At 38.8% G+C, this 13543-nt stretch overlaps 1 protein-coding gene across 1 annotated transcript; it reads left to right on the forward strand.

Annotated features, from left to right (window-relative positions):
• Positions 1-1842: 1842 nt before the first annotated feature.
• Positions 1843-7884, forward strand: LOC114433536 (ephrin-B2a-like). Its single transcript, XM_028402166.1, has 5 exons — positions 1843-1952; positions 2585-2871; positions 3857-3949; positions 6314-6430; positions 7193-7884. The coding sequence occupies exons 1-5, from the start codon at positions 1843-1845 to the stop codon at positions 7567-7569; spliced, it is 984 nt and encodes a 327-aa protein (XP_028257967.1). The 3' UTR covers positions 7570-7884.
• The last annotated feature ends 5659 nt before the right edge of the window (positions 7885-13543 follow it).

Below are 13543 nucleotides of genomic sequence, written 5' to 3' on the forward strand. Positions count from 1 at the left end.
CACTCATCATCATCATCACTGTCTGTCACCCCCTGCAGGACGCCCTGAACACTGTGAAGTCCGGATGGGAGTGCTGGCTGAAACCTTCTTCAAGTCTCTGTCCCAAGTTGAGGTTAATGCTAATCGTGATAGGGGTTGTTCATCACCAGACACCTAGCATATTAGCATTAGCTTCACGTTGGGAGAGCTCACAAATAAAAAACCAACAAGCTGGATCCTGCTGTTCAGGTAAGGGGTAAGATGGACTCACTGTGCAGCTGAGGAATGAGCTGCATGATGGATGGATAGTTTAAAAACACCAGTTAGACTTCTTCTTAGGTGCATGCAGTCTGTTAACACGGAGTATTGTTGAATTCAAATTCTTATTGACTCACAGACACACAATTTGCATGCATACCAGGTCCATAAACTTACTATTTCCAGATTGGATTTGACATTATAGATCACTGAAGCAAATACAAGGGAAAAATAAATCCTTATTACACTTCAGTATTTGCTCCATACTGTATTCTTATTAGCTCTGTGCTGTACTCTTAATTAGTCAACCAGCTGAGAGAGTTTTATTCTGTTGTAATACTTGAACCTGTATAATGCAGCAGAAAATAAAGTCAATCAGAAACATCTGAAGCTGTGGTGTCTGACCTTATGTTTGATTTTTGTTCTGCATCTGCTTTCCTGCATGTAAATGAATTATATGAAAGATGCTCCCAGCACTTTGAACACATTATTCTGCTCCCAGCAGACGTTTCTGCTGCAGTTCAGACATCATTTGTGGCGCTTTAGTCTTGTGACGGAAGCCCTGTGTAATCTTTTAAACCACTTTGTCATTAGTTCAGATTCCCTGAAAATGAGGGGATTAAAGCGTGGGGGCTCTATACATCCTGCATATATGGGACTTTAAAGAAAAGCCACCCAATTTTGAAATGTAGTGATCCATGCTGGTAAAGAAATCATATCTATATTCATTTTTTTTAATGACTTGAGCTCGGTGACGTCTGAATGTCCTGGATAGATGGGGTTCATTTAAGGTAATCAGTGAGTCATCAGTGTTTCCTCAGAACTGCAAAGTGAACTAACAATAAGATGCTGAACTTCATCATGTGGCCACTCATTGTGAAGAACCATAAATGTGTTGTCTGAAAACAGGGGATACATTTTTATTTAATGTGTAAACTGACTTTATAACATATTAAGCCAGCTGTATAAAATACAGAATATTTGGTGTAATTAAAAGATAAATGTAAATTAAGAATTACATGAGCAGTATTTTACATAAAACATCTGTATACCTTTTTCTTCATATTACAAAATTATAATTAAAATCTTACCAGATGCTAAGGTCTTATTTTAATAAGAAAAACAGCTTATATGCTGAAAAATTACCTTATAGTAAGTTCTACACAAAGGATGTGTAACTGTTCGTTTGCATATTTTTTTGAAAGAAGTACATCATATCACTATTGTTTATATTTTAAAAAAAACTTCTGTAAACAGATTTTCCAACCCACTGCCCAGCCCAATGGTTTCTCCTCCACGCATGAGCCTGTTAGCCTGTATGGGCGGTCCGGTCAGTCAGCTGATGACTAAAATACTGCATACAATCTCTGTCCTCAATACATGGATTTCGTCACACGAATGATTTTTCAAGCCAATTGCGCACAATGTGGAAATGTTCCTACAAGTGCAGGAGGAAGAGTCGCAACTTGGAGGGCTTCCACTCAGGAATGTGTCCCGTGCGCGCACCTGGAGCCATGCAGAGGCAGATGATTCTATCCAGCCTCCGCTCTGTTTTATGATACCGAGCCGCTGTCTGTGTGGGCTGCACCGCGACTCGCTCCTGTGATGGGGAGAAGCACATGGAGCGGCGGTGCCGTGATCCTGGTGCTGGCCATCATTTGCTCATGTCGTGCTGTCACCCTGGAGTCCATCCACTGGAGTAGCTCCAATGCAAAGTAAGTGGATAAGGCAGCTGAATGATGGTGATGATGATGATGATGATGAATGTAACTTTCAGCTGATGCTGCTGCTTTGGGTAATGTTACCATTGTTTTAAATGATTTAGCTGAAGCTTTGGAAGCATGGAGTCAGTGAGTTGAGGAACAGAAAATATAAATGGAGCAGAAACATAGCTGATTTACATAATTCATAACCGAACAGATTAATCAGATTATAAATTATAATCTGTGACATATTCGAAAATAGTACCTTATCTCTCCATTCTTATTATCCGTGTTTTTTTTTTATTTTTAGTTTACTCACATCAGACATAGAAAATCCCAACAGAAGCTGAAAAGATGGGGTTTTGCTGGTAAATGGCTCAAAGGATTACTCATTCTTTCATTCAAAGTGCAGAATTTTATCCACAAATCAATAGATCACTTAATCTTTGCAGCTTTAAAATGGAACATCTTTGGATTTTGGCATGTTTGTCAAACAAAACAAGAAATTAGAGGGTTTTTGAACTTCTGAGGCACAATTTCTAATCCTTGATTAGAAGATTTTGTAGTTTTTATAAGATGTATTATTCCACTGTAAAGAAAATAACAACAAGTGTTTTCTCTTTTGTCCACTCTCCTTCACACAGATTTACTCCAGGTCAGGGTATGGTCCTTTATCCTCAGATAGGGGACAAGATGGACATTGTGTGTCACCGTGCAGATGCTTCTCCTGGTGGAGAAAAGGAGGAGTTCTACAGAGTCTTCCTGGTCTCCAGAAGTCAGATGGAGCGTTGCACCATCGATAAGACGGATACACCCCTGCTGAACTGTGACAAGCCTCACCGGGATGTAAAGTTCACGTTCAAGTTTCAAGAGTTTAGTCCCAACCTCTGGGGTTTGGAGTTCCTGAAAGGGAGGGACTATTATATCACCTGTGAGTGAAGCCGTCACATGTGTCAAACCTGTTTAAACATCTGCAACCGTTAAAATCAGGCAGGACAAAGCCACAAGCTGCTTGTTCCTACAGGTGGAACAGCACCAGAACCAGTGCTAGCAACTGTTTCTTTTTCTTTTCTTCCTGGTTAAAAGAGGAGACCGTCATACTCAGCTCGCTGACAATTTGTCAGTTTGTGTGAGAATCAAAAAAATGTGTCCTCGTTATTGGACCGCTGTCGGTTAAACCAGCATCTTAGTGGCAAGCGATGCATGAGATACAGAGCAAGTCTGACCATGTAGCCTCACCCACCTCGCCACGTTCTGACAGCACACTTCGCTCTGGCAGGCCAGTGTGATTCCAAGGGCTTACATGCCCCAAATCACACAAGGCTTTTACAGCATCAGGCAGATTTGATGGGAGCTTTCATGGCAACGTGGCTTGTAGCCTGTGAGATGTGGTTATCTGACCTAAATGCTGCTAACAAGTCTATGTGTGTGTGAGTGACAGGGGTGAATGAGAGTTCTTGCTGTGTGTGTGTGTGAGTTTTAGGATGGAAGTTAGTTTGTGCTGTAGTTATTTCGTTATAGACTATGTTTTATTTATTTTCATACCTAATTATTGGTGTGAGAACTTTTCTTCCAATTTATCAGGCACACTGTAGCTAGAGTTTGTCTAACACAACAGTTTTGCAAAAAAAATCTCTTTTCATGGGGTTGTAATGCTCAGTTTTTGATGATAATCAGATATTCTTCTTTTTATAGAGTGAAAAAAGAAAGCACGATTTCCAGTTGCTCCTCTGCATTTGTTCACATATATTATTATCTCTGAGTTGTGAATGAGATCATAGTTTGTGCAGCTTCTTTGCATAAATGATGCAACATTCAGTCACTGTTTGAAAAACAAGTCATAGTGAAACAAGTCATTTCTTGTGCGTTTTGATGAATGGAGTCAAATAATTTGCTTCCTTTCTTTGTTTTGTCAGCCACCTCTACAGGCTCCCTGCAGGGTCTGGATAACACTAATGGAGGGGTGTGCAGGACCAAATCCATGAAGCTGGTGCTGAGAGTCGGCCAGAGTAAGCACTTTGTGACTGTGTGCCAACATGTGAGCAAAGCTTGTGGATGAAAGAGAGAGAGAGAGACACACACACACACACACACACACACACACACACACACACACACACACACACACACTCATTCACATACAGTAGACACGACTATATGCTCAATCAAGCAAAAAAAATAACAACAGTGTAATTGAAATATATTGTATGCATAATGCAACAGTAATAATATCATCTTGTCTCTTGAATCACTAAGTGGTCAGATAATCTCGATCAACCATTCATTCTCCGGAAGGGAGATCACGAATTATCATAAATCCCTAATTCAGACCACTATCAGCTTAAAGCCATCAGCATTATCCTGCATGAAAAGGCCACGCTGGTCAATACTACATGCCGTATTAACATCAGAATAGCCACTAGTGCATACTATTATTTATTTATTTTAAATGCATTTCTTGTTTTTACCACACACATTAATATTTAATAAAGCTTGCTACATATTCTCTCTCTATCCTACCTTTAAACACCATTGGGATAAATCAGCACATAACACAACATTCAAACAGAAACACACGTTTATTAGTTTCTTATTTCTGTAACATTATTGAGCACACAAGAGAAGAAATAAGTGTTATTAGTTTGTATGTTTGGTAAAGAATCTTTAAACAGGAATCTATTTAAAGCCTCAAAATGTAAAGTATTATTTCTGTAAATTATTCAAGAGTTTGAAGTTGGAAATGAAACATCATCATTCCGTGTGTTTCTCTACTGATCTTACAGTAAGTGAAAATATGCTGCGGTCCCTGCTGTGTTTACAAACACTGCTGCTGTAAACAAACCCTTTACAGCATCAGGGAATATTAATAACTCAGGTTTAGTTGTAATCTTATTTTAATCTCCACATGTTGCTGTCGATCAGTTGTTGATGGTGATGGTGATTTTCTTTTCTTTTGTTTTGTTATCTTTTCTTTTTTAAATGGGTAATGTGCTATAAGTGAATTTAAATTAACAGCAGTGGTGAATAAATGATAATGTAGCAGAGGGGAACTTAAAAGGCCTGCAGTTTAAAGAGGGCTGGGTGGATGGCTAACACTGCAACAGGCAGAAATGTTTATTAATGCACGCTGTCCTCATCAATACATATATCAAATGATAGGGAAACATTTTATTTAGGCTTCATGTCTTCTTCTTGTGCATCTGTGGAAAAAATATATTTTTTTAGGTTTTTAGAATTTTGTGTCTGGGTTTATATAGCTGAATTATTGTTTCAAATATTTTTAATATAAATATATTGCAGTTTGTTTGTTTTTGTTATTGTCTTTAATGCTTCAGGCTCATTCTGTGAGGGTTACAGGATAAACCTCATGAGATAAACCATGAGCTTTATCTACCAGTTAAAAAAATGTGGCACAAAAATCTGCTTTCAGGTTTTGAACTTCCAACACTTTTCTATAAATTCTGAATCGTTGAATATCTTTAGTGCCACATCCTGTCACATGACTGATAGCATCGGAAGAATGATAATAATGCCAAACAAGTGGAATCTTCTAATCCATTATTATTATTTTTTTTTACTTTTCTTTAATTGTCTCATTGCAGTTAGTGGGTTAGGTTTAGGTAAAGATCTCACTGGTTAACCACCATGACAGTTTTCGGCACAATCAGGAAATTTATTATATGCATTTATTAACACAACCACAGGAGGGCGTACCGTGGCGTAAACTGTCAATCACTGTCAAATCACTAAAAATAAATACTGCAGTGCTGTACTGTTGTTGTCTCAATGAGGACAGGGCGCACAACAGTTACTTAGACCTAACTGGTCTTTTTAAAGCTAAAACACATCTGGAAACATGACAGCAGATCCCATCTACACATGGTTTGTGAATTAATCCATAACAATGCATTATGTTTTATATGTTTTTAGGGTTAAAAAATGACAAAAAGGTCAGTAGCTGAGGTACATAAAGAAATGTTCCCTATCATTTCTGTGTTTTGATGTTATTTTTTCAGACTTGACAACACAGGAGGAACAGAGGAAAATATGTAAAACTCATGATGTGCATCACCCAAAATTCCTCTTGAAAAAAAAAAACCCTCAGGGAAACGGTTGAAGTGGTGGCATTCAGTTACATCTTCTGCACTTGTAGGTGGAGAAAATGATCACATTTGTGCTAGTTTTCCAGTCAAGTGACTCAGAACTGAACTGTTTGTGGTCTGGTTGGGTTAAAAAATCTGTTTCTCCTCTGATGCATTTTTAGCTGAATGACTGTTGGTGTAAAATATAATGAATATAAACAGATATTCTAAGGCACAGAGGAACATTTTTCTTATGTGACTGCTAACATCCACATGTTTGTATGTTTGCAGACTCTTCAGATCCACTTTCAACACTTCAGGAGTCCCCCACCAGATTCCCACCTACACGGCCAAAGTCCAAGGTCAAGGACGGCTCCATGACAGACAAAGACATAGAAAGTGAAGCTGGTATGAAGACAATCCAAACACACGGCCTGCACGGTTTTAACTGCACAATTTTTAAGGGGCTATAATTAAGCAGTAGCAGAATTTTGAAGGATTATTACATCGATAAAATAATGTTTTGTCCACCCTGTTTTTCTGTGAGATCAGATTAAGAACAGAAGAAACACCAGAAAAAAAACACCTAAACATTTTCACATAATTTTGGTCTAATAATGTAATCTACTGGACGAACCCTGACTTCTTAACCATTCTTCCATATCATACTGGTATCTTCCTGATTGGAATTAGCTGTAATAAAACTAAATTCCATAAATATTACTGTTTTGCTCCCTAGACAGAAATATTTGAAGGCAATAACTCCTATTCAGATGCATTACATGATTTAAAAAAAGGCCACACATGGTATCCAAACTGATATTGCATCAAGAAGCAATGCCTTTATGTTTTGGCATTACAGCTCCAAGTTGTATTCAAACCTCCAGTGATCATGTGGTGCTGTCATGTGTGCCAGAGAAAGGCACCAGGCTGTTTACCAGCATGACACTAAAGATTAGAGCATGCTCTCTGGTGTCCTGCTTTGACAGTGTTTTTCATGTTAACACATTCTGATCAGGCTGTCTCAGGGCATGAACTGAGTGAAACTGTTTTTAAATCTCTGTGTCGCATGTCCTGATTTGCTCCTTCATCTCAGTTTCTCTTCCTTTATTTCTTTTTTTTATATATATATCCCCTTGTCTCTCCTTTGTGTTTCATTGACAGGCTCAGACGCAGGACAAAAAAACCCCAGTGCTGGCAGCTCTGAGCCCGGACTGTTCATGTGGATTGTCATTGGAGCTGTGATCCTCCTCGTGGTCATCATAATTCTGCTGGCCGTGCTGTGGAGGTACCATCACCGCCGCTGTGTCCCAGATAACCAGCAGTCGGCCTCTGTGTCCCTCAACACTTTGGCGGTTCCCAAGCGGGACAGCATCAGCAGCGATAACATGGGCTCAGACCGCAGCGACGTTGTCTTTCCTCTGCGGGCTTCTGACAGCATGATCTGTCGTCACTATGAGCGTGTTAGCACTGACTATGGCCCCCCTGTGTACATAGTTCAGGAGATAACGCCTCAGACTCCCACCAACATCTACTACAAAGTTTAAAGTTTTAATGACTACAGTGGTAACCATAAACTTCAGCCATGTGTGGACATGCTCAGTCTCCAACACCTCCATAGCAACAAGTGTGAAGAAGTATGTGGAGGTCTTATCTGAGACCTGTGTCAAACACCAGTCCTGATTGCACAAACTGTTGTTAACGCAAGTGGAGAGACATTCAAGGAGGAAACTGATGTGTGACAATATGTTTGTTTTTGTGTATGAAAGTGTGCAGCAAGTTTATTTACAATATTTTTTCTGACTGTCTTCCTGTGGCAGCTTCAGATGTACAGTAACTGTGTGTTTAATTTATTTCTAAATGATGAGGGGAAGGAAATAATATTGCACTACAATGGGAAGCATTACATTCTGAAACACTTATATATAGATTTTTTTTCTGGAGCGCGTAATGTTTGTTTGAAATGCTGTGAAGTGAAATGAAAAACATGATTCTGTGGCTTTTATTAAACTTTTAAATGATTCGACACTTAGGGGATTTTCTGATAATAATTGTGGTTAAAGAGTTCCTGCAAACTGAAAAAAAAGAAATTTAGGAAGAAATGAAAGTTAAAATCAAAATCAATGCTGAATCACAGGACATTCCTTCAGTGCAGGAATACTACTATTATGGTTTATTTATGAAATGCAGGCTCTGTTTTATGTTCAGTGGACTTTCACATGTATATTATATATATTATATACACATTTTTATTTAGCTGCTGAACTAATTCTAGATTCGAAACTGTCCTCAAAATGTTTTTTTTAGGGGGGTGGGGTGTATGCATAAAATCAGGCACTGAGCATGTCTCCTAATCATAACTCTAATGGTGCTCCTGGGATGGTGACTGTCATTGTGCTGAGGAGTTTTAAACCATGTCTTATAAGCTTGAATGGACCAAAGAAATGTCATAATAATACAAACAACATCCTGATACTGGAAAGTAGAAGAGTTAGCATAAAAACATGCTGTATGCACTCATGTCCACATCACACTCATCAGAACAGCTGTCATCTGTGCACCGCTGGTATAACCTGCATTTAAACTACATGTAAGCCTAAAGAAACTCTATTTGCATTTCACTGTCTCTGTGTCTCTCCTGTGGCGCTGTGTGAGGCATCCATGGGCAAACATGTTTCATGCTCCTTCAGCCACATCATGCTGCACATTTTCAACCTGTCAGGTTCCATGAGCTTCCCCTCCACCGGGGACACTGTTGTTGCTTCTGAAAGCAAAGACGGCACACTATAGGAGGATTTGTTCAGGACGTGTGCTCAGGGTTTCCATCAAAGAAAACATTTTTTCTTTGTTGAAACTTACACTCAAGGCCACACTGCACCGCTTTCCCTTTCAGCCTGGTACATAAAGTTTAATCAAGAGCGCCAGATGACAGGCGGGGATGGCACTGCAGCAAAAAAGACACATATCCTCCTAGTAAGAGAATATCATAGAGACAATCCATAAAAACATGTGTCAAAGATCACATCATATCTATAAATGTCTTCTTTGACATTTTCAGTTTGGCTACACTGCAAGTGGTTCATAGTTTGAAAGACTAGCATCCTGAAAAAAACAAAAACAAACAACACAGATTGGCCTGTGACTCTGGAACAGTGCAGAGCATGCTGGTTGTATGTCCTCCCACCCCCTCGCTTGAAGTGATCCCTGCTCTTGTGAGATGTTTTTGTCCTGTGTGAGGCTTCACAGCTGAATGAGCAGTGGCCGGGTGAGGTGAGTTTGGTTGACCTCAGGGGTCACGCGGAGACAATGGTGGCCAGGGCTTCTATTAGAAGAACAAAACAGAGACCCCCAGGCTCATGGCCCTTGTTGTAGGAGGGGCTTGGAGATATGGTGAGCCATTTTAGGAAAAAAAATAAAAGAAAAAGGCTCAGGAGTGGAGCTGCGTCTGAGGGGGAGTTTTGGATATAAAGATTCAAGAGAAATGCCACCGTTACGGTGTTTTAAGTTGTACATTTTAGGATTCTGGGGTTTTAAAGTGCAGAAATAACACAATAGGAAAAAAAAAGCTCCCTCTAAAAAAGTGTCTACTTCCCTTTATGTCAAACATCATACAAAACATCAAATGAAAAGTGTCCTAAAATCATCAGGGCTGCTGGATCAATCTCTGTGATTTGTGCAAAGAGTGCGGAGCTGGAGGCAGAGGGGGAGGTCTAGTAAGAAGAGCCATAAGCTTTTATCTGACCCCATGGGACGACGTGAAGTCTACAACCTCCCTGTGTCCGCCCACCCCCCACCTCACTTCCATATGCAGAGGAACTACTGGCTTTGTGTGTGGGGGGTTGGGGGTCATGGCTGAACATTCCCACTCCCACAGTGTAGTGTGTCCACAGAAGTAGAGGAGAAAAGCTTTACAGGTTTTAGGGATGAAATGTTTAATGTTTTCCAGTTATTTGTCAGCAAGCAGAGAGAGAGAGAGAGAGAGAGAGAGGGAGAGAGAGAGACTTAAAGCTCGAATAAGACAAACTCATCTTAACACCAAAAGAAAATCTTGCACCATCTTTTTATGAGTGACTGTCGAGCACATGCAGCACTGACAGGCGGTATAAATAACTGTTTAATTTTCTGTGAATCTTTTTCCAAATGCAAAGATTTTTTTTTATCTTTCACTGTAGTGATAGTGGAGCGCTCTCAGTGCTTCCTCTTACAGTGCATCATATCATTCCAGTACAGTATTCAGTTTGCTAGTTCCCTCTGCTGGTAATCTCCTATCACGGGGTGACAATTAACAGCATTGCACGTCTTCCAGCAGAGCGCCAGAAGATCGACTGTGTCTCAGTTTTTGAAGCATTGAACAAAACACTTTTACAGAAACTTCTGTACTTAATGACAAGTTTGAGGCACTTTATTCTGCTGTTTTACTGTATAGAGCTTCACATTTATATTCCAAAAAAATGAATTCAGCTAAACACTTTCTTTACTTCTTTTTATTTTACACCATTCATGTCTGGTGAAAAGCTGTATCTCCAAAATTTTAAAATAGACTCCTTTCTCAGTCCTTAGATCACATATTTGAAACCTGGCTGAGGTTTGTTGGAAAAAACTCATCATCACATCACCACCGGTGTTTTTTGGAGGACACTCCTACATGATATTGTTGAAGTGTTTGAAATCTTACTTAAACTAATAAGTATCCTAAATTGCAGGACCTAGTGTTTTTATTGTGTAGATTTTTTTAAACGTTGTCAGCGATCACTGCAAATCACTTCAAAAAATGAGTGAGATGCAACATAAAAAAGGGATGTTCAGGTTTTAATATTGAACCAACAGGCAAAACCAAATCTTTTCTGCCTTTAATCAAACTTGTAGTTTATTCCTAAATAGTCTTGGTTGGAAAGTGCCATTGAATTCAAACAATCCCTTTTTTCTTTGTCATTAAACATCATGTTGTTGAAAAAAACATTTCTTTTCTCATGTATTTGGCTACATTTACATGTTTATATTGTGAACAAAGGACTTTTCTCTACTTGCAAAGCCATGGGGGGAAGTCATACCTGTAGCTGTTAGCGGTGAAAGGATTCAAAACATTCACTCTTCAAACAGTATGTTTTCTAAATGTATTTTTTCTTATTGAACTAAATAAAACCTTGTTAAAAATGTAGGTGGAAAAGAAATGTTTACAGGTCACATTAAGTTTTATTAGCTCATCGTGTTTTGTGTGAAAACTGCAGCTTTTGTAGAATGATTGTTTATTGTCTTTTTATATAAAATGATTCTCTTCTATAAACTGAAGAGGTTTTTTCAGGTGAAAATCAGCATAAATAAGGTGAGCTGTGCCCACTGTGCACTAAACGTACGTTTACAGGTGAAAACATGAGCTGTAATATGTCATCTGTTGCAAATAGCTTCACATTCAAAATGACCGCCACTGAGCAGAAGTTGTGTTTTAACTTCAAACAAGAAACAAAGATTGAAACTTTTCTTTGATTCTGTGCATTAAAATAAATCTGTTGTTAGTGTGCTTGGGTACATTTTGACATAATGCAGAAATAAACCTGTGGTGAAAAACCTGAGCCCAGGTCTTACATCCTGTCTGAGGGGCCCTGAATTTGTTGCAGTGCTCGACTGCTCCTCTGATGTGGTTTGATGCCTTTTGGCTGTGAAGTCTCTAAAACATCCAGATGCTTTGTTTTATATCTGAGAAGGAAGAAAGGAATGAGCGTATTGTGAGCTTTTCTGTCAGCATGAAATCTAAAACTTTTTTTTTTTACTTCATTTCAAGGTGAAAGAGCAGAAATGATCCCTAATATTTTCACACTATCCAAAACAATCATCACAAGTTTTCTTGGCTTTGTTTTGCCTCAAATTACTTTCAAGGCAAAATGTAAAAATATCACAAACAGACTCATGTTTTAGCAACTTAAAACAATTGTTTTAATTTGTTCTATAAGGCTATAAATTACACCATATTTGTAATATAATTAGAGTTTATATAGAAAACTGCAGACTTTAGTAATTTTTCTATAACTTCTGTGGCAGATATTTAAGAGTTAAACCCAGCTTGTTGTTATTCAGCTTTTTTCTGCTAGTGACATTGAAATATTTGTTATAAAAACAGTTTTAATCCTAACATTTCTATTAACTTTGGAACACAATTTACTTTGATTCTTCTATCAAACAAATGTTTTAATGATTTTTTAATGATATAAAGTATCATAGTTTCTACAGTAAAACTCAAAATGTGTTTTATCTAAATTATTTGTCCCTGTACCTTTAAAACTTAAACAATAATTACAATTTAGAAAAAAAAAATCTCAAAATATTTCAAAATAAAAGTATAAAAAAACGTTTTGCTATTAGTTTTTATTTAATAGGCTGAAAAAGTTAAACCACAGGCCATTATATATAAAAATAAGACACTGCAGGATAATGTTATGAGTTGTGGAACAGCAACAGGTTTAATTAGTTAATTTATTTTTGTATGCAAAGTCCCTGAAAATAAATATACAAATGAGTTCATGTGTTCATCTGCATCATGTATATTTTATTTACCCGGTGTAGGATTGTGTATCATCTGTAGTATACAACATAAATGTCCACAGCACAGTGTAAACCGGCTGTTTCCCGTTATGCGTGCATATAATGTTCTATCGCAGGGTGTTGAAAACAGCAGCGGTCCCTGTCTGTTGGGCTCTCCTTGCTGGGGAGAGGTGGAGGCTGTTTGGTTGGAGATGTGGGTCGGAAGTATCGTAGTTTATGTATGCTAATAGGGGAGTTGGGGGTTGTAGCTAGATATTTACGTTCAGTGGGAGCCGCCCTTCATTCACCCACATGGTTACCAACTGGTCGCCTTCGCGCCACTTTCCTAACCCTGCAATCATTTTTAAGCAGCGAATCTGAGCGTTAAATAGACTCACGATCGGCTCGGATTTCACTTCATGTTCTGTTTTTGTTCTCCGGTTGAAAAGTTTTCGGGATAGTTAGGTATTTATTCGTCTCTTTTGTCGGTGAGAGACTACACGGCAGCCCAAGCAAGTGAGCGAAGATGGTGGATTTCGGCTGGTGAGTGTCTACCGAGCGCATGTTTATCGGCAAGGAAGTCGGGTTTTTGGCTTATTTTGTAATCTCTGTTTTAGTGAATGAAATATGTAACTGTGTGCATTGCGTGTGTTTACACGTGTCTTTATACCATGCTGGCGGGGATATCCAAACATTAACACAGAAATGAGATGTTGGCGATGAAAACAGTGTAACGTGAGGCGCATGGCAGCCCCCTCAGCTCCACCATTGAGGGAATGAGGGAGATTTGAAAAGCTGTACGGAGCTCTCTCCGCTCTGCTTTAGCAACTAGTTGAAAAATATCCGGCCTCTTCAGAACAACTGACGACTTTGTGTAAAAACACCAGTCTGTTATTTGAAAAGTTAGTTTGTAAATCTGGTGGATTTGCTGTTGAGTCTCGAGTGCAGTGGTGTGTGAGTTAAAGTGCCCCCCAGAACAAAGCAGCAGCACATGGGGCAGTTTAG

Source organism: Parambassis ranga, chromosome 3 (assembly GCF_900634625.1).
Source record: "Parambassis ranga chromosome 3, fParRan2.1, whole genome shotgun sequence".
Classification (NCBI taxonomy): Eukaryota; Metazoa; Chordata; class Actinopteri; family Ambassidae; genus Parambassis; species Parambassis ranga.